This window comes from Caretta caretta, chromosome 26, assembly GCF_965140235.1.
Source record: "Caretta caretta isolate rCarCar2 chromosome 26, rCarCar1.hap1, whole genome shotgun sequence".
NCBI classification, from domain to species: Eukaryota; Metazoa; Chordata; order Testudines; family Cheloniidae; genus Caretta; species Caretta caretta.
The window spans coordinates 5,771,271-5,796,077 of NC_134231.1; the positions used below are offsets into that span (position 1 = coordinate 5,771,271).

At 50.2% G+C, this 24,807-nt stretch overlaps 2 protein-coding genes across 4 annotated transcripts in view; one reads left to right on the plus strand and one right to left on the minus strand.

Moving 5' to 3' along the window:
* Window positions 1-20,753, plus strand: FHIP2B (FHF complex subunit HOOK interacting protein 2B). 2 transcript variants are annotated; one of them, XM_048828998.2, is made up of 17 exons: window positions 1-122; window positions 1,324-1,402; window positions 3,529-3,698; window positions 7,623-7,727; window positions 8,264-8,386; window positions 9,410-9,643; window positions 9,823-10,019; window positions 10,678-10,786; window positions 12,163-12,239; window positions 13,629-13,824; window positions 14,593-14,762; window positions 14,845-14,982; window positions 15,802-15,892; window positions 16,248-16,391; window positions 17,133-17,273; window positions 17,529-17,629; window positions 18,011-20,753. In XM_048828998.2, the coding sequence occupies exons 1-17, from the start codon at window positions 78-80 to the stop codon at window positions 18,114-18,116; spliced, it is 2,226 nt and encodes a 741-aa protein (XP_048684955.1). In that variant the 5' UTR covers window positions 1-77; the 3' UTR covers window positions 18,117-20,753. The 2 variants fall into 2 exon arrangements, with proteins under 2 accessions (XP_048684955.1, XP_048684956.1); XM_048828999.2 differs by having other exon boundaries at window positions 1,327-1,402.
* The window catches only part of NUDT18 (nudix hydrolase 18), a 24,797-nt gene continuing 4,900 nt past the window's right edge, over window positions 4,911-24,807 (minus strand). Inside the window, exons 4-6 of one of the 2 annotated variants that reach the window (XR_012666154.1) lie at window positions 23,984-24,596; window positions 23,458-23,638; window positions 4,911-5,673 (exon numbers count right to left, since the gene is read on the minus strand). Coding sequence is in view for 1 of the 2 variants with exons in the window: in XM_048829012.2 (XP_048684969.1) it covers window positions 23,989-24,596 (608 nt within the window). In the remaining variant the exon portion in view is untranslated. Of the gene's footprint in view, window positions 5,674-23,212; window positions 23,639-23,983; window positions 24,597-24,807 lie in introns of those variants that run through there. The other variant, XM_048829012.2, reaches the window with a different exon arrangement.

The window sequence follows — 24,807 nt, forward strand, 5'->3', positions numbered from 1 at the left end:
CGCCCCGCACAGGCCGCCGGGTCCGCGCTTCCGCCTGCTCGGGCCGGGATCCCCCGGCGGGCCGGGCTGGCGCCGCCATGTTCAGCCGCCTGGGCGCCTTCCTGCAGCGGGCGGTGGAGACGGTGGGGGCCGGGCCGGGCCGGGCGCGCTGCGGCTAGCGCGGGGGGGGCTCGGGGGCGGGACCCGGGGGGCGGCGGGGAGTGGGGTTCGGTTGGGGTCAGGAGATGGGGGGCTCCCAGGGGGCTGGGGGGGCCGCCTCCTGGGGTCAGGGTTGGGGGACACCCAGGATTGACCCCCCCCCAGGTGTCAGGAGATGGGGGGGTTCCAAGGGAGCTGGGGGGGCCGCCTCCTGGGGTCAGGGTTGGGGGACACCCAGGATTGACCCCCCCCAGGTGTCAGGAGATGGGGGGGGTTCCAAGGGAGCTGGGGGGGCCGCCTCCTGGGGTCAGGGTTGGGGGACACCCAGGATTGACCCCCCCCCAGGTGTCAGGAGATGGGGGGGCTCCCAGGGAGCTGGGGGGCCGCCTCCTGGGGTCAGGGTTGGGGGACACCCAGGATTGACCCCCCAGGTGTCAGGAGACGGGGGGGGCTCCCATGGGGCTGTGGGGGCCACCTCCTGGGGTCAGGGTTGGGGGGCGCCTGGGATTGACCCCCCCCCAAGGTGTCAGGGTCAGGAGATGGGGGAGGGCTCCCAGGGAGCTGGCGCCTCCTGGGGTCAGGGTTGGGGGGTGCCCGGGATTGATCCCCCAGGTGTCGTTGAGGGTCAGGGGATGGGGGGAGCCTAGAGAATTGGGGCTGGAGGGCAACTCCCGGGGCCAAGGTACTTGGGGGGGGCACCCAGGATGGACCCCCCCAGGTGTCACTGGGGTCCTGAGATGGGGCAGCCAAGGGGACTCGGGGGTCACCCAAGAACCTAGAAATAGGATCTGAGTTGGGCCCCCAAGGGTGTCATTGGGTGTCAGGAGATGAGGCCACAGGGAACTAGGGCTGGGGGCATCCTACAGGGTACCCTGGTTGGGCCCCAAGATGCTATTGGGTTCAGGAGATTGGTGCTCTGTGGAGGGGGAGAACTGGGGGCTTGGGGCAAGGATGTCCCAGGGGATATGGGGTTCAGGGTCGGGAGAGGGGCCCTATGGCACATTGCTTTGGGGTCTCCTCTCCTGACCCCCATGTCTTTTGGGACGCGGGTTCCCAGGGAGCAGGATGCTAAGAGGATGGGGGGAGGGTCTGAAGTAGGGAGATTCTCCTGTGACCCGGGCCCGTGGGTAGATATGAACAAAGGGCTCTCCCGATTTGCTGACGCCTGCACCCTCCTCTCTGCAGCAGGAGCCCATCATTGACCTGCTGGAGGCATTCACCGAGCACTGGAAAGGGCTCACTCACTACTACCTAGAGACCACAGGTAGGTGGTGGGCGAGGCTGGGAGTCCGGGCTCCTGGGTTCTATTCCCAGCTCTGGGAAGGAGCGTTGCCTCACTTTTAGGGCGGGGAGTTTGCAAGTTAGGACTTGGGGGTTGTCTTCTCAGCTCTCCAAGTTGATGCACTGTGAGAGTTTGGAGAAATCCTTTTAACTCTGTGTTGCCTCAGTTTCCCTCGCTGTAAAGGGGAGACAATGAGATATACATGGGCAAGGAGCTGGGCGTTCGTTGGGGTTAATTCATTAACGTGTACAAAATGCTTTGAGAGCCTTGGCCCAAGAGTAGAGCAAAATGTTAATGTCTCCATCATCCTCTTCCTGGGGTCAGTGCAGGACGTTCCAGTGAGTGATAATGAAAGGCCTGCTGAATAGCCCATAAAAACCCTATCAGGAGAAATGTTGCCTGCAACCTTAAAATGTCTACCCGCTGTTCTATATATGGCACACAGGTATTGCTTCTTCCCACCATGAGGGCTGTGAGGTTGCGTCCCTGGGTATTTGTAGATATCTGATACTCTGGGCCAGAGCCTTATAATAATCAGTCTCTGTTGCTCAGAGATGCTCTCCCAACATTTTGAGAATGGCTGGACTGCTCCTGCACTAAATGCTATGGCCAGCGATTCTTATACTTGATATTAAATTGGGTCTGATCTACACAGAGATTTTGTACTAGGTTTTTTTTGTAACTGATATTCTACACTGCTGCAGCCCTAACAGCGCATACAGGTACACTGGCATAAAGTGCTTATCCCAGTATAGCTTAGTCCATACTAGTGTAACTGCATCCACACTAGAGGGAGTTGTACTGCTGTACGCTTAGAGGCATGGTTATACTGGTACAGTTGTGGTGTGTTGAGAAGGCCTTAGGCCCCTAACTTTATTTAAATACCTAAATATGGATTTATGAGCTTAATCTTAGACTCCCAAGTCTGAGAAATGTTGACCTTTGTTCTTGGCTTGTCCATCAAGGGCTCTATTCTAGGGATAATAATTTTTAAACCAGCGTCCTAATTGCTTGGGGTGCTGCAGAGATCAATATCAAAGTGAAAATTACAGCTTGGAAGCCAAAGGGGAGGGGCTGGGAGGATATGTTTTAAAGTCACCTCTGCAAAATAGAATTTTCAGATTTTTTTTTTTAAATACATAGGTCTGGGATGAAATTAATTGTTTTGGTTTTTTTGGTGTGTGTGTGAAACCTATTAACGTTTCCCCAAAGTTCAAACTTAGTTTACAAAAGATCTCCAATTGAGAGGCATGAGGATTTTTTAAAAATTTGCTTTTGTTAACTTCCTCTGGGTTCTACCAGTCCCCGAAAAGAAAACACCCACTTGTTCTTCTGTTACAGGGAGGGGAAGGTTTTAAATTCACCATTTTGGAGTCTTCCAGTGTGTCTTAGAATGTAGAGAAAATCTTTCTAAAAAGGGCACTCCTGTGTGGTGTGGAACAGTGCCCCGGGACCTGATGCCTGCAGTAGGAATTATGAGTAAAGCGTTAGCTTTACTGGATTTTTTTCTTAGTCTTTATGTTTCATTTGGGTCTTGGTTAGTGTAAGGCCTGTGACTGTGCTGCTCCAGGCTCTGATCTCATCAGCTCTTTTGAGCTTTGGCCCTAGTCCTGCAAACTGATCTGTTTGGGCCTATCCCTGAGCTCACAACTTCACACTGACGCAGTAACAAACCAGTTCCCCAGCACAGAGGTGCTGGTTTATAGCTGAGACGTAAAACTGAAGTCCTGGCCGCTTGTGGATTTAATAATCCCATGATGCTTTTACAAGTGTAAGGGTGTTGGCTCCAGGATCTTGACTAAATTGCTTTGTAGGTAATTACATTCTGACCAGCTTCTGTTGGATATGCTTGCTATTCACTTCCTGACCCAAACTATTATAGCATTGCTGTGTTGTTGTAGCCATGTCAGTTTCAGGATATGCTGTGCACTATTAAAAGAGCTGCCACATTCCATCTCAGAGTTACGGGAGGGGGAGTGTATGTGAAGATGCTTTGGGTTGGAAGGGCCCGTGTAAGTTTGATAGTCAAATGGAGCTAAAGCCTTAATGCCTGTTTTACCAAGCATGTAGCCTGTTTTGATTGGGATTTGTATATGCCTTCTCTTTAGATGAAAACACCCCAGTCAAGGAGACCGATATCCCCTGGCGCCTGAAACAGATGCTGGACATTCTGGTGTATGAGGAGAAGCAGCATCCAGCCGGGGAGACAGGGCCTTGTTTGGAATACCTGCTGCAGCACAAAATCTTGGAGACCCTCAGCACTCTGGGAAAAGCAGAGGTGTGTACACCGTGTTCCTCCCCCGGTCAGCCATGCACAAGCCCAAGACAAACACCACTCATTGCCCTAGTGGTGGAACTGTGTTTTTAGTTGATTTCAGTGACTATAAAGTCTGACTTGTTCACAGCAAAGAAGTATAATTTTAAGGAACTGAGACCAGGGTAAAATTTTTCAAAGCATATCTGTGATTTAGGAGTCTGAAGTCCCAGTGTCAGAAGCCACTTAGGCTAGACTAGGATTTGGAAGGTGTAAGCAGCCTGTTAGGAACATGGCCTTGTCTGCACTACACAGTTAATATACATTAGATAACGCCTTTCAAATTCTACGCTAGACAGCACCTTAGGAGCCTAAATCCCATTGACTTTCAGTGAGACTAAGGCCAGGTCTTCACTAAAAAGTTAGGTTGACCTAGCAACGTTGCTCAGGGGTGTGAAAAATCCACACCCTTGAGTGATGTAGTTAACCCCCAGAGTGGACAGCACTAGGTTGATGGAAGAATTTTTCTATTGACCTAGCCACTGCTTTTTGGGGAGGTGAATTAACTACAGCGATGGGAGAATCACTCTCATTGCTGTAGTCAGTGTCCACACTGAAGTGTTACTGCGGCTAAGCTGCAGTGATTCTAGTGAAGATCTAACCTAAGGCTTGGTCTACATCTAAAACTTAAGTCAACCTTGCGACATCGCTTAGTGGTGTGAAAAATTCACAACCTTCAAAGACTTCGGTAAGACACCATTAGGCTGAAGAATTTTTCTGATCACCTAGCTACTGCCTCTTGCGGGGTTGGATTTACTTCTGTGTTTCTGGCATTGTAGCAAGTGTCTGCACTAAGCGTGACAGTGACGTAGCTGCAGCACTTGTTGTGTAGACATACCCGTAGGCTCCCTAAGCACCTGCTTCACTTTTGGAAATGGGACTTGGGCTCCTAAACCACTTAGGCACTTTTTGAAAATTTTCTCCGTATGCTACAACCTTTGCTGATGTGAGCAGTGTTTACTCAGGTGAGTAGTCTTGTGCTCCATGACTGAGGGTTGCAGGATCAATCCTTTGATTTGCAGGAAAGAAGTGTTTTTAAAAGGACTTTATCAGAGTAAATATCAAAAGCTAAAAATTATAACCATACTAGCCTGTGTTACTCATAATAACTTGGCTTATTGTGCTATAAATGATCTTTTTTTTTTTTTCCAAACACGAAAACAAGGAAACAGTAACTGGAAATATTAGTCTTTATTGTCAGGTTTCAGAGTAGCAGCTGTGTTAGTCTGTATTCTCAAAAAGAAAAGGAGTACTTGTGGCACCTTAGAGACTAACCAATTTATTTGAGCATAAGCTTTCATGAGCTACAGCTTTGTTTATAAAAATCAGGTACACTCAGTACTGTCTACCCTTTATCTCTGCGATGATTCATTCTTGCTTGTTTTTTCCATTTCATCATGTTGTAGGACTGATGAATAACAACAAACCTTTTGAAAATGAAAAAATAATCTAATTGATTTTTTTCACCATAGGGCAGCTGAGAAGCTTAATTTATTCAAGTGAAGTTCATTAAGCAATATAAATTAATTAATAATGTTTGTGAAACACTATGAGAGCCTTAAAATGTACATTGGAAGGGCAAAGCATTACTTAGGGTATTTTTATGCATTGTGCTGAGCTGGGATAGTGATCTAAGTCTGGTCATTTTCACTGCCGTTTCTAGTCTGTTTTTCAGTGCTCAAATGGTTTTTACCAGTGCTGAAGGGAAATATTTACTTCCTAAACCAAACCAGTTTTCGCTTACATTTGGGTTGTGAAAACGTGTATTCACACTGCCTTTGGGAAAACCTATTTGTAAATAAAACCTAAGTGTTTGTCTTAACGTTATCCCAGAGGATTCCCTTTAATTTTCTCACAGTTCAGCTGGACTCCAGTTTGTTTCTCTCACACTTTCTTCATGGTTGCCAGAAGCAGGGACAGTGTAGCTGTACCAGATTATCTGATAATAGAAAAGAGATAAAATCAATAATAAACTAAATCTTGTTCTCCAAGAGCTTCAAAACCCTCTGTTCTTGGAATTTCCCTGCCCATGTAAACTTGAATACCCTTGTGGAGTTTTAGTCTTCTGCATTAGCTGCAGTATATAGGGTGCGTATGGCTAGATGTTTGCAGCTCTTACCTCTGTCATGTTCCATACATTGGCTATCTATCTGTGGCATAAGGATTGGCTCAGATACTTTGTATCATGTTTCCTGTGGCACTGAAGGGGAATGTTACTTAACTGACAATTTACTTCAAAATGGGGAAGAGATGGCCAGCTCTCTGTGGAGATAGAGGTGGTTAGGGACTATTTAGAAAAGCTGGACGTGCACAAGTCCATGGGGCCGGACGAGTTGCATCCGAGAGTGCTGAAGGAATTGGCGGCTGTGATTGCAGAGCCATTGGCCATTATCTTTGAAAACTCGTGGCGAACGGGGGAAGTCCCGGATGACTGGAAAAAGGCTAATGTAGTGCCAATCTTTAAAAAAGGGAAGAAGGAGGATCCTGGGAACTACAGGCCAGTCAGCCTCACTTCAGTCCCTGGAAAAATCATGGAGCAGGTCCTCAAAGAATCAATCCTGAAGCACTTGCATGAGAGGAAAGTGATCAGGAACAGCCAGCATGGATTCACCAAGGGAAGGTCATGCCTGACTAATCTAATCGCCTTTTATGATGAGATTACTGGTTCTGTGGATGAAGGGAAAGCAGTGGATGTATTGTTTCTTGACTTTAGCAAAGCTTTTGACACGGTCTCCCACAGTATTCTTGTCAGCAAGTTAAGGAAGTATGGGCTGGATGAATGCACTGTAAGGTGGGTAGAAAGCTGGCTAGATTGTCGGGCTCAACGGGTAGTGATCAATGGCTCCATGTCTAGTTGGCAGCCGGTATCAAGTGGAGTGCCCCAAGGGTCGGTCCTGGGGCCGGTTTTGTTCAATATCTTCATAAATGATCTGGAGGATGGTGTGGATTGCACTCTCAGCAAATTTGCGGATGATACTAAACTGGGAGGAGTGGTAGATTCATAGATACGCTGGAGGGGAGGGATAGGATACAGAAGGACCTAGACAAATTGGAGGATTGGGCCAAAAGAAATCTGATGAGGTTCAATAAGGATAAGTGCAGGGTCCTGCACTTAGGACGGAAGAACCCAATGCACAGCTACAGACTAGGGACCGAATGGCTAGGCAGCAGTTCTGCGGAAAAGGACCTAGGGGTGACAGTGGACGAGAAGCTGGATATGAGTCAGCAGTGTGCCCTTGTTGCCAAGAAGGCCAATGGCATTTTGGGATGTATAAGTAGGGGCATAGCGAGCAGATCGAGGGACGTGATCGTTCCCCTCTATTCGACATTGGTGAGGCCTCATCTGGAGTACTGTGTCCAGTTTTGGGCCCCACACTTCAAGAAGGATGTGGATAAATTGGAGAGAGTCCAGCGAAGGGCAACAAAAATGATTAGGGGTCTGGAACACATGAGTTATGAGGAGAGGCTGAGGGAGCTGGGATTGTTTAGCCTGCAGAAGAGAAGAATGAGGGGGGATTTGATAGCTGCTTTCAACTACCTGAAAGGGGGTTCCAAAGAGGATGGCTCTAGACTGTTCTCAATGGTAGCAGATGACAGAACGAGGAGTAATGGTCTCAAGTTGCAGTGGGGGAGGTTTAGATTGGATATTAGGAAAAACTTTTTCACTAAGAGGGTGGTGAAACACTGGAATGCGTTACCTAGGGAGGTGGTAGAATCTCCTTCCTTAGAGGTTTTTAAGGTCAGGCTTGACAAAGCCCTGGCTGGGATGATTTAACTGGGAATTGGTCCTGCTTCGAGCAGGGGGTTGGACTAGATGACCTTCTGGGGTCCCTTCCAACCCTGATATTCTATGATTCTATGATTCTCTCTCTCTCTCCTTGCTCTCAGTATCCTCCAGGCATGAGGCAGCAGGTGTTCCTCTTCTTCAGCAGAGTCCTGGGACAGGTGCAGCATCCACTGTTGCACTATCTGAATGTGCACAGACCTGTTCAGGTGAGCGCGGCTTCTGCTTTCTCTTTGGCTTGTCATAGCTGCTTTCTGAGCTGTCTTACTGCAGGCAATGTAAAGTGTGCTCCTTGCAGCGCTCGTCCTACCTTTCCTCACTTAGTGGTCTGATGGCCTACGTTTCTGATGAGCAATGATGTTAATGTAAACCCCATGGAGGGCTCAGTTCCCCAGTGCATGCACCTGGTGCAATGTACACCAGTGCAGAGTGGGTATAAAATATGACCATTCTGATACCCAATTGATAGTGGTGTAAATCACTATACAGGGTTCAGGGCAATGATGAATACTTTGCTTTAATATTACTTTCCCACAATGTGGGCTATTGCCTGCTCTTTTGTATATCAGTGTCTGTATGACTGATATGGGCACATATTCCTGGGGAGTGTGCCCAACAGCCTCTAGTGAGGAGGGAAGAATGCCCATCCCCAATGCCAGCAAACCCCTTTCAGCACTGTTTAAGCTCAGTTCTACCCCCTCTTTTATTACTGTGAAGGCTGACCAAGCCCTGTGTCCTTCCACAGAAGCTCCTTCAGTTCGGCAGTGATGCGCTAGGCTCTGCTAGTGAGAAGGAAGAATTACAGTTTGCTGCTGTTCTGTGTGCAAAGATCAAGCAGGATCCTGCTCTGCTCACGTACATTCTGGAGGTAAGAAGCCCTCATTGGCACCCGCATGCCATTTCTTCCTTACAGCAAGGTATTGGCCACTGCTGGAGGCAGGCTTCAGGGACCAATAGGCTGACCTGCTAGGGAATGATTGCACGATTGTCTGAATAATGGGATTTCCACAGGGTAGCAAGCAGACAAATCTCACCTCCATATATCACGGACATTGCCCCGGTGCTGCATGCCCAGTGATGATGCTGAGCTCCTCCACAGCTGAAATCTTGCTGGCTTCTTTAAAATTAGGAAAAATGTCTAATCCAGTGCTGGTGGTGACCTGGATTGTTTCCATTTGACAGCTGTTTGGGGGGCCCTGGGTGAAGCGAGTCAATCTCAGTCCAGTTCCCAGTGAGCTGATGTTCCTGCCACGAAAATAGCCATTGTGGTTGCCACTAATTGGCCCCTTGATTGGTAGTCTTAACAAAGAGACCAGGGGACATGGAGGCTCGGCACCCCTTTCCCTGGTGCAGGGGGCGGAGAAGGGGGATGCATCTCTCCCAGATGGCTTGATGGGATGTGTGAAGCTTGCTTTGTCACTGCTGTATCTGTTCTGTGACTAAAGGCTTCATTTTCCAGAGTCATTGATCAGGCAGTTTAGAGCGGAGGACTAGGATCTGGGATTCCTGGACTCTCTCCTTAGCACCACCCCTGACCTGCTGTGTGACCTTAAACATATCTCTTCACCTCTTTGAGCTCCCCCATCTGTGAAATGGGGATAATATTTACTTCCCTACAGCACATCAGGGAGTTGTGAAGATTAATGTTTGCAAAGGGTTTTGAGATCCTCCGTTAAAACGTGCTGTGTTGTTTTATTATCTGCTTAGCTGAGCATTTCTAGGTGTTTTTGCAGTATATACATATCTAGGTATGTTCGGGTACATATTGCACCTATCTAGCTTTCTTAGTATTCGCTGTCTGTACCTGGGATCAGTCCCATTTGTGTCAATGCTGGAAGCACTATTGCAATGATGCTAACTGCTCTCTCTCTCCTTTTTCTTTATTCTCAAGGGCAAGAATCTTCTAACTGGGAGCCCACAGGGAGATGCTGGCAGCAGCCAGGAAGAGAGCTTGGCTACCAACGGGGCCCTGACTGCATCTCCTGAGCCAGAGAGAGAGAGCTCTGTGGGTGATGCACCCTGCGCTAGCCTGGCAGGAAAACCAAAGAATTCTGTCTCCAGCTCCTCCCCTCTGAGAAAGGAAAACAATCTGATCACTTCCTTAATCAACTTGTGCAAGAGCCAGGTACCGAAATGGGGCAGGGGACAGCAGAGGGGTGCCAGGCAGCGAGTAGGGAATGATCCTGCCTGTCAGTGGGATAGAGCAGGTTAGCGTCAACCTCGGTGTTCCATTCACCCGTGAGCTGGGGAGGGGAATAGGCAGGGCTGCTGCTGTAGTAACACCTCTCTCTCTCTCTCTGGCAGAAGAGCAGGCTTGCACTAAAAGCTCAGGAAAACCTGCTGCTTCTCATGAGTGTCGCTCAGCAGGCAGCTGCCACGTACCTGGTACAGAACAGCGCCCTGTGCTGTCTGGTGACTGATCACCTTTGTGACCTGTACAATGCCGCCCCTACTTCAGCCGACCCTGCAGATATCCTCTCCCTAGAGAGAGTCAGCTGGAGGTAGGACGTTGGTGGGTCTGTAGGAAGATAATGAGAGCCTGGGGTAAATCCATTCCCAGCCTCACCACAAGGGAATGACCCTACCAGCTTTCACTCCTGGGCTTCTCCCTGGAAGTATTGGGCCCAGAGAAGACGAGTGAGATCTGTTCTGCAGGGGCTGCACCCAAGCTCCCCTGGACCTTGGCAGGATTGAGCACCTCGCAGGATGGGTACATAGTGAGGCCTGCTAGACTGTGGTATCATCTCCAAGGGGGACTATGGGATGGCTCAAGCTGGGTAAGTTCTTGGAGAATAGCGACAGTGTGGTGTCTGCCCTGGCTCAGGGGGTACAGTCTAGCAGAGGTCCTCCACCTCTTCCCTACAGGGACCCCCTTCCCACTTAGCAATATGGGAAGAGCAGGGTGGTCACCACCACCACCCCTGGTGAGTCATGACCCCAGATGAGAGCTGCTGGCCTTGTTGCTCTCTCGGGTGTTTTCCATCTCTGGTGTTCTATGCTGTATGGGCCAAGTGAGGATGTTGAGAGAACCAGCAGCTTCCTTTACTGCTGTCACTCCAGAGAGGAGGCCTCCCTCCCCCCCAAACATACTGTAGCCCTTGGATGATGCTTTGGAGTTGATTCCTACAATGTCCTTCACCCCCTTTGATCTCTTTGCAGGTTGCAGAATAACTCTGCCGATGAGGCCTCCTTCCCAGGAAAGGGGAGCCTGGATGCTTTCTTTAGCTGGTTAGATTACTGTGATCACCTCATGAGAGAGGCCCACCCGGTAAGACATAAGTGACTCCTCCCCATTGCTTAGTGTCTTAGACGAGCATTCCCATCTCCTCTGCCCCAGAGGGTGCAAGTCTCTCTCTCTCAAGAGACAAATACACATTTACATATGTGGGAAGCCTGATATTTAAGGAATCCTAACTGGAAGTCTTAGCCCAACCTTAGATGCAGTTTTAGGCACCTCCAAAGAGCCACTGATTTACAAGAGTGGATTGGAAACTGGCTGAGTTACACTTGTCCCACCTACAGCTAAACATTTTGTGCCCTTTACCAGATGAGCTGCTGGCAGTGGAGTTAGACTGCTGCAGCGTAAGGCAGCCTCACTCATATCTCTGCTAGAACTCAGGCCAGGCCACCTGTTTTCTTCCTGTATTTGGTAGACAGCCTCATTAGGCCACTACTAATGGACTTATGAGCCATGGATGTGATGGTAGATGGGCCTTTGGGAACCAAACTGTGTCTTGTCTTGACTTATGGCTAAAATTCTCCTTGGAGAAGACAACCTTTGGTGCCTTTTTGAGATCCACCAACTTCAGTGGCTCCTGGACTATTACATCCTGGCTTTTGTGGCTTGGATTTTGGGTTTGCCACGTGTTCTTAAATGTTAGGACAGCCTCAATTTCATCAGGCCTGTCTGAGAGTCCAGCTTGCCACACAGCTGAAGATCTCTGTGAAACTGCATCAGAGTACGATGATATTGCAATCCTTGTGTGATATTGTGAAAATCACCGTGATGCATCATTGCCACACATAGCTGCAAGATAACAACATGTATTTGCAAAGGTCACAACAGGATTATTTTGTCCATATGGGGACATGTTAAAAAGTGGGAGCCTTCCTGCATGACCCCAGTCTAGTGGTTTGTGGTTGAACCCATTTAAGAAGACCCCAGCATGTTCTGTCTCCATCTTCTAGCTACCAGGAAATGCTTTCCTTTAATAGGAGTGCCTGGGTCACTTGGCTCCAGAGTCTCTGTGTGTGCAAGAACCACACGGCATGTGTCAGCCCTGACCAAGGAGTGACGTGGCAGTCGCTTCCCATGTATGTCAGTCCCCACCACGCTGAGAGAAACTTTAAGGAGCAGCAGAGTCATAGATTCATAGAATATCAGGATTGGAAGGGACCTCAGGAGGTCATCTAGTCCAACCCCCTGCTCAAAGCAGGACCAATCCCCAATTTTTGCCCCAGATCCCTAAATGGCCCCCTCAAGGATTGAACTCACAACCCTGGGTTTAGCAGGCCAATGCTCAAACCACTGAGCTATCCCACCCCCCGAGTCTCTGCTCTTGTCATGCAGGAAGGAACTAGGGGAGTCATGGGAATATCAGGCAACTGGTAGCTCATTACTGACTCTTAATTTGTGACCATCAGGTAGTTGCAGATGCTGTAACAGAGGCCATTGGTGAAAAGCTCTTCCAGGGGATTCTGCAGCCACAGCTCTTGCAGATGTGAGTACATGTGTCACACAGGCTGAGGGGCCAACTGGCTGTTCACCAGCTTCCTGTGTAAACTGGGTTTGGGGGGATGTCCATGGTGTGAGGCTGAGCTGGTCTGGCACCCACACCAGGCATGAGGGGGAGGGAAGTGGGTTAGTCTTGTGGTGAAAGTAGGGATTGGGGAGTCTGGACCTCTGGGTTCGGGTTCTGGCTATGGCAGCAGCTGGTGTTAAACGAGTCACTGCTTTGGTGCCTCAGTTTCCCCATCTGTAGAATGGAGTTCATGCTGCATTCTGGCTTGTGAGGCTTAAATAATTCCCATTGGAAAAGTTCTTTGTGATCCTGGGATGGCAGGTGTGGTAGATCAGAGGGGTGCATAGCACTCCTGCGAGGAGGCAGCTCCCCAGCCATGTGCATCCCTTTCAAACTTTTGTGGAAGTTAGTCTGTCTTTTAAAAAAAAAAATTCTCTTCTTACACTTTAGTGTAAAAGCCAAACGCCTGCCGGCATAATGGAACATTCCACTGGCGGGATTCTAACCTTGTCTGCAAGCTGGGGAATTTGAGTCTGGGAAGCAGAGAAAGTTCAATAGAGGGAAAGCCAGGAACATCTGAGCGTGCGGGTATAAAATAAAATGGATTTAGGGAAGAATCAGATCTCCTCTGTCGCAGGGAGTGTTTTTGGCACAGTTTTCTAATGCCTTTAGCTGTCATTTGAAGCGATGTGCCTTATTTTGTCCATGCTAAGAGAGGGAAGTGCTGAGGCCAGTGGTTGGTTCTAAGCCTTCTCCTGCAGCTCATAGAGCTGGTGCGCTGCTCAGGGTCCTCCACAGGCAGGAGCAGAGCTGGCCCCTGACAAGATGGAGTTTCACACTTGGCTCTGCATTTCCAGGCCTTCGGTATTATTTTGGACTCTTTTCTGTCCCTGCATACACTCATTACACTTGAACTGCCCAGTCTAGCCTCTGGCTTTGATATTTCCTTGACCTCTTCATATGCCCTCCATCTGCTGCAGTTGCCCATGCATATTTCTAAAGAGAGACTTTCTCCTTGTGAGCTGGAGTAGGTGGCTTTCCAGATATCACTCTGCATTATTTTCACATTGCTCTTAGTGTCCCAGAGGCAGTGACATCTTAGGTCTGAGCAAAGCGCGGAGTCCTGGGTTCTGTTCCCAGCTCTGTCATTTCCTGTCTTCATGCCTCGGTCTCCCCATCCATCGATGGGGACAGTGCTACTGGCCCACCACGGGGCAGGGTATAGAGCTTTATTTGTAAAGTCCCTAGAGGTTCTTGGGTGGAGATGTTCTCTTTAGAGCGCACAGTTCACTGTGCTGCATGTGTGCTCCGAGCAGCTGCATGGAGATGAGCAGCAGTAATTACTTTCCCTCTGCCATTATTTGACAGGTCTGAACTTGGCATCCTCACCTCTACTGCAATGCTGACAGCCATGGTGAGGCAGATTAGTGCTCCTGCCCTGCTCCGGGAACTGGTGACATTCCTGCTGGGCACAGAGAGGCAGCCAGAAGCCATCACTGACTCTGCACAGCAGCACCTCCTACGCTCTCAGCTGATAGAGCACTGCAACCACCTGTCTGATGAGGTGAGGCTGTGTCTGCATGCAGAGCTGCCACCCGCAGCCTCCCATGGTTCTCCCCCTCCCCTCCTTTTCCCTTTCCTTTGGGACCCCAGACTCGGCTCTCATTAGCTAAACTCCCTCTTGGAATTTCAAGGGGGGACCATGTCCAGACCTAAGGCCCTGCTCCCTTGAGATCATTAGTGATGCTGTGGCACCTTGGTAGGAGTTGAGGTGTCCTGCCTTAGTTCCAGGCCAGGTTATTGTATTCGGTCTCCTTAAATTCCCCAGGCAGTTTGTCAGATACAGGATTTTTCACTCTTGGCCCTGAGCAGTCAGGCAGTGTTGCTGTGTGATGGCTTTGGGATATTAATAACTGATATTAATATCAGTATCTCTCATCTAGAAAGATCCCAAACCACTTCAAACACTCTGGATTTACTGCACCTGTGGAATGCAGCCACCTCTGGGGTGCAGCGCCCCTGCACATTGCATGCTGTACAACAGTAGAATGCTGGGGCAAACTCCTGCTCCTGTCAGCCATGCTATGAAATCTTTAATGTCCTCACCCAGCAGACAGGATCCCTTGTTTTTAAGGTCTCCTCTGAAAGACCCTCCCCCAGCTAACTGCATGGGAACTCCATGTATCAACCCTGGAAGGGATTATGAACTGAGATGGCCCTGCAGGGAGTGCTGGGATAGAATGGTAGTGGTGGCTACGTTTTAGTGGTGAATGCTTTTCAGGGGAGTTTTAAAGACCGGTCCCACAACTGACCCCTGGTTCTGTCCCTGTAGATCAGCCTCGCTACCCTGAGGCTGTTTGAGGAGCTGCTCCGGAAACCCCATGAGCACATTGTGTACAGCCTTGTGCTGAGAAACCTGGAGGAGCGGAGCTACATCCTGCGCAGCCAGCCAGGGCAGGAGGAGCGGAGCACCCATGAGCAGGACCATTGCGAGGACACACTGTAAGTGGACAGAAGTGGGAAGCGCAGAACCTGGTGGGCACAAGCTGGGGCTGCAATGTAACGCCTGTTCCTGGCCTTGCAGGGAGCTGGAGGAAGATCCCTATTTCACCGATGAATTTCCAGGTATAGGCTTCCGGACATGTAAAAAGCCAATGCCATCCTCCCACCGGGGGCCTGCCAGGCCTAACGAGAAGACAGATGTGAATGAAATTGTTCTCAGGTAGGGCTGCGTGAGCTAAGAATCACGAATGATTGTCCAGCACATATTTGCCTCTTTGCCTCCCCTCCACAGGCTAGCTCGTGGCTTTGGGGAACCCAGATGCATGAAGGGCAAGGTAGAGAAGAACTCAGTGCAATTCCACAAGGGCTCTGTGGACTGGTAGGCTCCCTGCTCCAGGGAACATGCCTGGGCTGGGAGGTCTGGTAGTTAATTTCAGGAACACCTTATTTTGCTGTTTGGAATGAAAGCAAGTTCAAAAATACCCAAACTTCTGAAAAACCCAACTCCCTGAGTTTTGGACAGCTTGCATCCTGCCCTACCCAGAAGCCTTCCATAAAAGGCTAGACCCTTTCCCATATTGGTAGCCATGATGCGCCCCATCCAACCCTCTGGCTCACATAAATTGGGCTATTACTTTGAACTGCAAAGGAAGACCCCACACGTGCTCGTTGTTGGGCATCCCATCTACGGACAGTGTTTTTCTGGTACATTGTTACCAGGAGACCAGCCCCAGAGCTTTCACTAGCCTAAAGCTAATAGGCATTGCCTATCCAGCCCTTCTAGAAAGCTCGGAACATCTTACCTAGCCTGCGGCTGGGTAGCTTCAGGACCAGCAGTAACACGGGGTTTGCTGGTGCCTGCTGTAAGGCACAGGCTGAGTGCCTTATTGGGGAGACCACATTAGGAGCTGGGATATCAGTCCTAGTAGGCCAGGCACATTCTGCATCTGCTGCACTCGCCCCGCCCCAGGCCTGGGCAACATCAGCCTAGGGAGAGATTTGCACTGAGTACCAGCTCCTGTTGGCTTCTCTCTTTCAGCTTCCTGGGCCTTGTTCCTGATGAAGCAAAGACCTCCTCCTACCTGGAGGAGGCAGGATATGACACCTATGTGCACGATGCCTTAAGGCTGGTAGGTCATTGATGGGGGCCCTGTGCCCCCTAAATTCTCTGCTGCTCCCACCCCCCATCAGGACTATTCTACCTGCCACACACAGCACTCACTTTGCCCTCGACCTGGCATACACACTGCTCAGACAGGGTGGCCAGTAGGGTTTCAAAGTCTTTCTTTTCCCTCTCAGCCTGGGATTCCCTGTCCCATTCTAAGTGGAGATATAATGCCTTTGATCTTTAACAGTCCCAGCTCTATTGCCAGAGCACCTGTGTCTGCCTCCCACACCCAGCCTAGTTTTAGAGTTAAGAACACATTTGAAGTCTGCTCAGAATTTCAGAGAGCACTTTGTCCTTCTTCATGCTGCTTGTGTCAGTTTCAGGAATGCTCCGCTAACATATCCTCATGGCACTGGCCTCAGGCACCAAAACCTCTGGAGCCCTGTGACCCACAAGCAGCATTTTATGAGGGCCACTTCCTGAAGGTGCTGTTTGACCGTATGACACGGATCCTGGATCAGGTAAAGTGAAAACTGCAGCCTTGTTTTGAGCCCAGGAAATCTTAGTCCTAGCTAGGAGCTGGAGTGCCAGCACTCTCTGCTGTACTCTGCTGGAGGCAGGGCTTCCTCTGTGGGGTAACCAGTGAGCATCTAGCCATTCTGTAGGATACAAAGGTATCAGCTAGTGACCACAACACAGGACTGCGATCCTTGATCCTCCCCATTTCCGCCCCCCAGGCTTCGACCAAGTCGATGGGGAAATGCAACTATTGAACTGAAGCTGAGCCTCAGCAGGGAGAGACATGTGTTCAGCTTTGTAGACCTTGGTTACTGTGACTTCTGTGACCCTGCCGGTGACCTGCAAAAGCAGATAGCTGCCCCCAGGAGCACCGGTCACCATCAAATTAGACTGTAAGCTCTTTGGAGTAGGCCCTGATCCTGATTAGGGTTTGTGGGTGCTCCTGTAATACCAGAGATCTGCCTCACTGGAAGGTAGTTTCAGGCTCTTATTTTCCTATTTCTAAATGAATGAGGGAGACATGAGGTTGCCAGCTGGCAGCCTCCACCCCAAACCCTGCTTCACCTCCAGCATTTATAATAGTGTTAAACATATAAAAAAATGGTTTTAATTTACGGGGGGGGGGAAGGTCACACTCATAGGCTTGCTGTGGGAAAGGGGTCACCAATACAAAAGTTTGAGAACCACTGCCTCTGGGAAGGTCCTTCAAGGGAGCGATCTCATATTTTGTCTATGTTCTGCAGCCCTACGGACTGAACCTACAAATGACATCAGTGCTGTCCCGCCTGGCCCTCTTCCCGCACCCACACCTCCATGAATACCTCCTGGACCCCTACCTGAACCTCGCTCCTGGCTGCAGGACACTCTTCTCTGTACTCATCAGGGTAACTTCTCCCCATGCCAAGTCCTTGATGGGGCATAGAGGTTCATGTAGATGTTAGTGTGGAACGTAGGGGGAGGGAGATAACTGCAAAAATAAGCCCCTCACCCTTGCGTGAAGCTGCCAACACCTGTAGGCTGAGTGGGTCCAGAGTAGAGTCCTGGACTCAGGGAAAGGATGTATGTATGGAATGCTCTGAACCCAGAGCTGTGGGGGCACCTCTCCACCTGCAGGGAGCTAATTCTCACCTCCTCCCTAGGTGATTGGAGATCTGATGCAGAGAATCCAGCGGGTGTCTCAGTTCTCAGCCAAGCTGCTGCTGGTCCGGAGACAGTTAATGGGGCTGGTCCCTGAAGAGCAGTAAGTGCTTGTATTTGTCTTGGGGTACCATCAACTGGTGCCCTGCAGCGTAATCTGTCTTAGCAGACATTAAGCCTCAGGGATATGATAGCCCTCTAATGCCAAGGAAACTCCCCTCATCTCAGCACAGGGCCCCACTCCAGTATGCTTGATACATTTGGCTGGCAGGGAACTAAGTACGAGCAGTCTCAGGGTTTTTTGGTAACACTCCTGCCCTGTGCTTGTGCTAAGCTTTCTGGGATAGACATGAGATGGGCTGGGGCACTGGCTCCCACCCTTCCCCTTCTGCATGGGGTGGTGGAACATTCTGCTCTCCAGGCAAGGGAGCTAGCTTCTCCCACCTGTGCAGAGCACTCAGCATTTGCTTTGGTTCCCTTGTAGGATGGATCACATGACCCTCTTCCAGGGAGTGGTGGTGCTGGAGGAGTTTTGTAAGGAACTGGCAGCTATTGCCTTTGTGAAGTTCCCCCCCGAGGGCCCTGCATGAGCCTAGCCTCCGGCTCTCCTCACCTGCTTCCTGGAGAGAAGATCCAAGTGCAATGCCAGCAGGCACTGCTGGAAGGGGGAGATTAGTGCTCCATGGCTCGGGGGAAGGTAGCACCACTCCCCATCCGCCTTAGCAGAGACCTTCCTGTATCACTGACCTCCAGAGAACATCTGACCACACTCAAACTATTAACCAGCCCCTCTCCACAGAGCAGCAGGGAACCAGGACTCTGCAGCATCACAACAGAGGGCGACTCCTCGAGACAGCCTCAACATCTCACTCAGGTTTGACGCTTCTCTTTCTGGGGGAAAGGGACTCTGCTTCCTACCTTCCAAAACCAATGGTTTGCTCAAGTCATTGGTGGAAAGAACATGCTCAGTGTTCAACTCTCAAAGCTGGCTGGGAAAGCACGACTAGGTGCATTGAGAGCCCTCCATCATTTCTATCTTCTGCCTCTTAGGATCAGAGTGATCAGCACCCACAATCCATGCTGCAAGATTTTTATAGCTCCTCTTCCAAGTGCCTAGGGCTAGCACGAGGGAAAGAGATCAGGGCAGTGTCTAAAGCCCTGTGGAACAGAGAGATCTACATAGGGCCCATTACAGTAGGAGTGCACCGTTCTGGTGTCCTGGCAGTGGGCCCAGAATAGACTTCTTGGTAACTGTAGGTGAAGGAAGGGTCCAGCACATTGCAAAAGTGGGTGCTAAATCACCCCACTACAGAGGCCTACTGGCCTTGTTTCTGGAAGGGTAGATTCCCAGGTGGAATCCATCCAGCCTCCTCCACGTAATGAACACAGGGACAGACAAGGGAGCCAACCCCAGCTTTCCTAGCAGGGTGGTCATAAGACTCTTCTTCAGGCCTTTAATCAAAGTGCAATGTCTCCAGCTGGTGCTTTGCTGGACCTGGAAGCCTGCAGTCAGACTCCAGCCATGGCACTTACGACACCTTGCTGGGCGAGTGGCCAGCCTCGCTCCCAGACCTTCCCTCTTCCCCTGCAGTCCAAAAGGGCTGCTGGGTTGTTCTGGGGTAAAAAGCATGTTCCCAACCCCGCAAGAGAGGGATAAAGAAGTGACTGGACCTACCTCCCAGACAGGTCCTGAGGCTTACTCCATTGGTTTTCACATGTTTGGGGATCCTGAGCAAAGCAAGGCAGGCATGATTAATGTGGCTGTGTGACAGACGAGTCCCACTGGGCCCTATGCGCTGCTGTCAGGGGGCTGTTAAACAAGCTTTCATTTAGTCTGATGCTCTTGCTCGATAGCGACAGGGGCCCTGGGGCAAGGAGGAAAAGTTCATTCTGACTTTGAACTGGCTCCAGTTGATGCTTTCCATATGGTCTGACAAGAGCCACTGTGGGTCTGCCAGGCAGCCAAGACATGACAGGTTGCTCCTTGTCCTCAGCAAACCTTTGGAGGCAGCGCTGCGTTCCATCACGCTTACAGCGCCTCGGCTCTGGCTGATCAGAAAATGGGACAGCAGCCCTCAGACAGGTGCAGCTCTGCCCTGTCTTCCTGGAGGTGGGAAGGCGCTTTGCTTTAGTTCAGCAGGACTGAGAGTGAAGCAAAGCCTTGCAAAGCAACCTGCCCCGTTGTGAAAGGAAACTCAGAGCTACCTCTAGAGAGCAGGAGGCTTCCCTCACAGATCCTGGAGAACAGCCCCTTGAGAAGCCAGGAGCCCAGCATCAGCTGAGTTCTCACATTTCCCCCATGTTTCCCTATAATGGGCCAGATTCTTACCTGATGTCAGGCTTCATAGACCTACACCAGCTGAGGATCTCGCCCACTGCTTTCCTGGGTAGCAAGGATGAATTTGTAAAGTGCTATGGGAATGAAGTTAGCAATAGTCTTTTTATACCAGCAATACTATGCCATTTAACAGGGCTGTGTCTCTATTGATAGATATTCACACACCCTGCAGAATCCCAGCATCTCCCTTTGTGCACTTTGGAATGTAACAAACACTTCATCACAATGCAGCAAAAGGTCTCTGGTAACTAGAGCTGTCAGCCAACCAGAGTAGGTACAAATTACTGTATTTGGGCAGTGCCTAGTACAATGGGGCCCCACTCTTGGTTGATCCCTAGGCACTACCATAATACATCTGATTAATAACATGCTGTCGGAGCAGCTTGTAAGCCTGGCAAATATCACCCCAACTGGGTTCTTGACATTGGTATTAAGTGCAGGGTGGCTGCTTAGGGGCACTATTTAATGTTATTGAGGAAGACAGTTCCTTGCCTGATAGAACTTAACAGAAAAAGCTGTTTGTCCTAGAAAATCAGGAGATCATTGGCCTTCAAAGACATTAAGTGATGCAGTATAGCCAAATATGCTATAAGAATTATCTACAGAGGGGCTTTTTGTCTTGTATTGCCTCTTATCAACCATGCACAAAGGTGTGTAGAGCTGGCTGCTGGTAAACCTGGGTTTTGGTGTTATATTTATGGCAGCTGCATGTGGTAAGTGGGTACAATGAACTGGCAAATGTTACAGTACCACCTTTTCAGAACTATGCACTTTTAAACGTATGGTGTGTAACACAACCAACCTTAAAATGTGTGCCGTTTGTCTGTACATATGTACAAGTAACTTAACTCTTCCTGTGGCAATAAAGTGATGTCTTGATAAACTTGAATCATTGGGCTCCTTTTCCCTTTACAAACCTCTCCTAGCACAATTACAGAACATTCTTTTCCAGCTGCACCATATCTTTTTAACGAGCTAGCATCTCAGTTAGAGGGAGCTGGCTTCTATTCACAGCTCTGCCATTGACTTGACAAGTCACTGCCTCTGTCCTCCATTTCCCTCTCTGTAAAACAGTGCTAGTACTTACCCACCCGTGGAAGCGTATTACGGTCCTTACATTAAAACGCTTCCAGGGCTGAAATACAAACACATGTAAGCACGGGGCAGACGCACTCTTTTGTGGTACATAGGGGGGATACTGCCACTACACATTTTGTTGTTGCTGACTGACCCCCAAAGCAGCCTCCCTGCTTTGGGCGAGACAGGTTTAAACAACTGCTGTAAAAAAAAAGGGGGGGGGGGGCCCCGCAGGGGAGAATGTGAATCCCTGGCGCAAGGTTAGAGTGCAGAATCAGGTGGCAGTAGCACACGCAGACCCTATACTGAGTATAGGTGGGGCTTGGCCTGATTTTAATGAGAGATACATGTATTAAAGAGCAGGGCAGATTCCAACCTGAAAGGCCTATAGCTAAGATTTGCAGAGTGGACCAGTGACTTGGGGCACCCACACCCCTTGAAGGGCCAATCAGGCCCCTCTAACGTGGCTCAGACTGGACACCCACACATCGCTGGGTGCCTTGGCCTGCATACTTTACATGGCAGCCGCCCATTTCCCTCTCAACTTGGGAATGGAGTCCAATTGGAGTTGCATCTGGAACACAGCAACTGAGATTTTTGGAAACAGGGAACCTACCTTCATATGCAGACACCTACCTCTGTGACCTGGTTTTCAAGGGTGCTGACTGAGCCAGCAGCTCCCAATCACAGTGATTTCCCTTTGAAAAGCAGCCATCCTACCCAGTTATCCATTCCAGAGTCCTCTGATGCTCATTCGCCTTCCCTAGCATTCTCAACACGTTGTTTAGCTTTCAGGCTTAATATGAATATTGGCATCAGGCACAAAACTCTGGGTCAGTGAAGCTACTTGCTCAGAAATTTCACAGTAAACAACACTAGAAGGGACTCAAGAACAGCACCAGAGGAGAAATGCATTCGCCTGCCCAGGAATGACCCTCTGGAGGAGAGCTGGGCAAAATCTTTCAAGCAGGACTTTTTTTTTGTTGGGGAAAAAAAAAAAATGCAGGATTCAGTGAATGTGTTGATTTCACCCAATTGTTTCAGTTGAAAAAACTTTCAAAGTTTGGGGGAATTTTAAAACAACTTTTCATTTTCAAAATTTCCATTAATTTAATTAAAAATGATAAATGCTCAAAAATAAAAATGTTTCATCCAGCCCCCCCATTGGCTTTATTTCCAACTTTTCAATTTCATCAAAAAAAAACTTAATTTTTGGTTCAACCTGAAACAGTTTGTCAGAGGTGGCAGTGAACTGAACCAATTGCTTTGCCCAGCTCTGGTGTACAACGGAAAAGGAGGAAGCATCCCCCTGCGATGGCAGAGAAACTCATGGCCTAGCAGCAGCACACGGATCACAGGCACTGGCTGGGGCATGCTCAGTCTCTCTCTAGCCCTCCCCTGTGGAACTGCTAAGGCAGCTGGAAGGCCCTGTGCTTTCTGCAGCTGAATGGGAGTTTGGGGTGAGAAAGCTAACCACTCCTACGTTGCTAGGCAGAGTGCAGTTCTCAGTGCCTCAGCAGGGCTCAGGCAGTAAGTAGAACCAGGGCCATGGCTTTCAAGGCATGTTTTGGAGACCAGCAGAACCTGCCATCCCCTGTGGCATGAGGGCTTCTCTCAAGATGGGCACATGCTTTACAAAGACATGTACATCACGGTTCTGAGCAAAACCTCAAGTTGACCATAGAGCTGCTGGCACATTTGCTCCTGCACAGGGCTGCTCCTACCTCCCATAGCGCCTCATTTCACATGAACTGTGACAGTCCAACCCCCTTTCAGGCCATGCAGCAGAGGGAGGTCTCTGGTTCCCTATAAAAAATGAGAGCAGCTTGCCCAGCTGTGAAGCTAAAAGCTCTTCAGAGTCCAGCAAACTTCAGGCTCCATCCAGGTCCTAGCAGACACACTCAGGACCAAGAGGTGGAACTCCTGAGTTTTATTCCCAGTACTGCCCCTGACCAGCTGTGTGAGGTTTAAGCAAGTCACTTCCTTCTTTGTGCCTTAGTTTCCCCAACCTAACATGGGAATGCTATCAGCCTTCCTGGGGTATGAGGCTTGGCTGTACATAAAGTACTTTGCATGAGAGGGCACCTTGTTCTTAGCCCCATCCCCAGAGCAGGGAGCAAAAGGAACAGGAATGTACTGCTGCCTTCCAACCGAGCCCAGCGGGCCTGACTGACTCATTCTCCACAGCACATTTGCCATGTCTAATAAACTTTGCATTATGCTTCCAAACACAGCCCTGCTTTAATCCCAGCAAGGAACAACATTCAACACTACAGAGAAACGGCCCTTTTTATTTCCAAGCTCCAGCTGTAAACAAGCTGCCTTGGCCGGCTCTCTGCATCCCGCGTTGAGGACATGCGGTACCATGAAAGGGAAGAGCCCCGGACGCTGGAACTTCAGCTTTAGGAGCTGCAGTCTGCCCAAAGGTCACGTCAGGTCAAGTCCCGAAAAGTCACCCCCCCATCGTGGTGCTGCGTGCCCCCCTCCGCTGGATGTAGTGAGGGGGTTCCACTCACCCTTCCATAACCATGCTGGGGAAATGGGTCTGTGGTTGGCAGCGGCTGAGTAGGACGTGCCCTGCGGTGAAGCCATGCATCATCCTCGGGATGGCTGCGTGGGGACAGCCAATGGCCGTAACAGGGTGAAGCGTGTCCCATGCCCAGGGAAAGGTCTCTGAATCCAAGCTTCAATGAGATCCTGTGGGAGAAGAGCGAGAAGGCAATATTTAAGCATCAGGTCACCCGGCACCGCGACACCCTCTCCATCCACGGTAATGGTGTAGCTCAACAGGCTTTAGCAAGGGCTCACCTGGAATTATTACAGGGTTCGCTACTGACACCTATCACCCTAGTACGTCAGTGAAAGAGGCCACCCAGCAGGTCCCAGTAAATGAACCCAGGACTGGGAGCAGGACTCCTGGGTTCTATTCTCAGCTTTGCCACCAATTTGCTTTGTGGACTTAGGCCAGCCAGTCCCAGTTCCCCCATCAGTGAAGAGGGGAGCAGACCAGCCTTAGAGCGGGGCTCAGCCAGCATTGCTTACCTGTGTCAGTAGCTGTGAATTGGGACAACGGCTGACGAGCTGAGCCTCTGGAGGATTCTGCTTCTCAAGTTGCTCTCCTTGATCTTCCACCACTGGAAGCTCTCACCCTGCAGCTCTGGTGGCGTCTCCTGGGTGCTCTGGTCACCCTGCGTAACAGTCAGCAGCACGTTGAAGCAAACACCGTCAGATTTCCCTGCATTCTTGCCCAGGTGCTGCAGCCCCAGAACCCCGTGGGCCCGGACAGTCACTTGCGGTAGCAGGCAGCATTCCTTCAGCAGGCTGCAGGCTGCTGCCTGGATGCTGTTTTGGATTTTGCAGGGGGAGGTGGTGCGGGCACACACTGGCAGGTGTGGGGCCCCTACAGCACTCAGCAGCACCCACAAGTCACCGGCATCATTGGTGAACGTAGCCAGGAGCCTCTGGCAGATCAAGGCACAGGGCATCTCCTCCGGCAAGGTCATGGGGTAGGATGGGCTGTCTCGGTATCGCACAGCAAGGTCCATAAGGGGCAGGATATCCCGAGCTCGCAGAGGAAGGGCAGGAGATTCTCTGTCCCACCACCTGGCTTGGAGGGATTCAGCATCTGCATCATGGGGTGCCTTCAAGGTCCCGCCTAGGCAGAAAACAGAGTGTGTCTGTGTAGCACTCAGAGCAGCCTGGGCAGCAGTGCCTGGGGCACGGAAGGGGTTGGCGGGGATGTTACATTTCTGCAGATCACTGGGTGCTAGAGGAGGGGGAGGGAGGAATCAAGCAGTTAAGAGGCAGCTGGGGCTCTTTTCCAGGGAAGGAATGAGGATTTGGGGGTATAAAACATCCTTGGTTTT

Bases quoted from the DNA above. Each gene is read 5' to 3' on its own strand.
- FHIP2B (XM_048828998.2), top strand. From the start codon at position 78: ATGTTCAGCCGCCTGGGCGCCTTCCTGCAGCGGGCGGTGGAGACG. The intron at 123-1,323 runs GTGGGGGCCGGG...TCCTCTCTGCAG, and splicing joins TGCAGCGGGCGGTGGAGACG to CAGGAGCCCATCATTGACCT. The intron at 10,787-12,162 runs GTAAGACATAAG...TGTGACCATCAG, and splicing joins TCATGAGAGAGGCCCACCCG to GTAGTTGCAGATGCTGTAAC.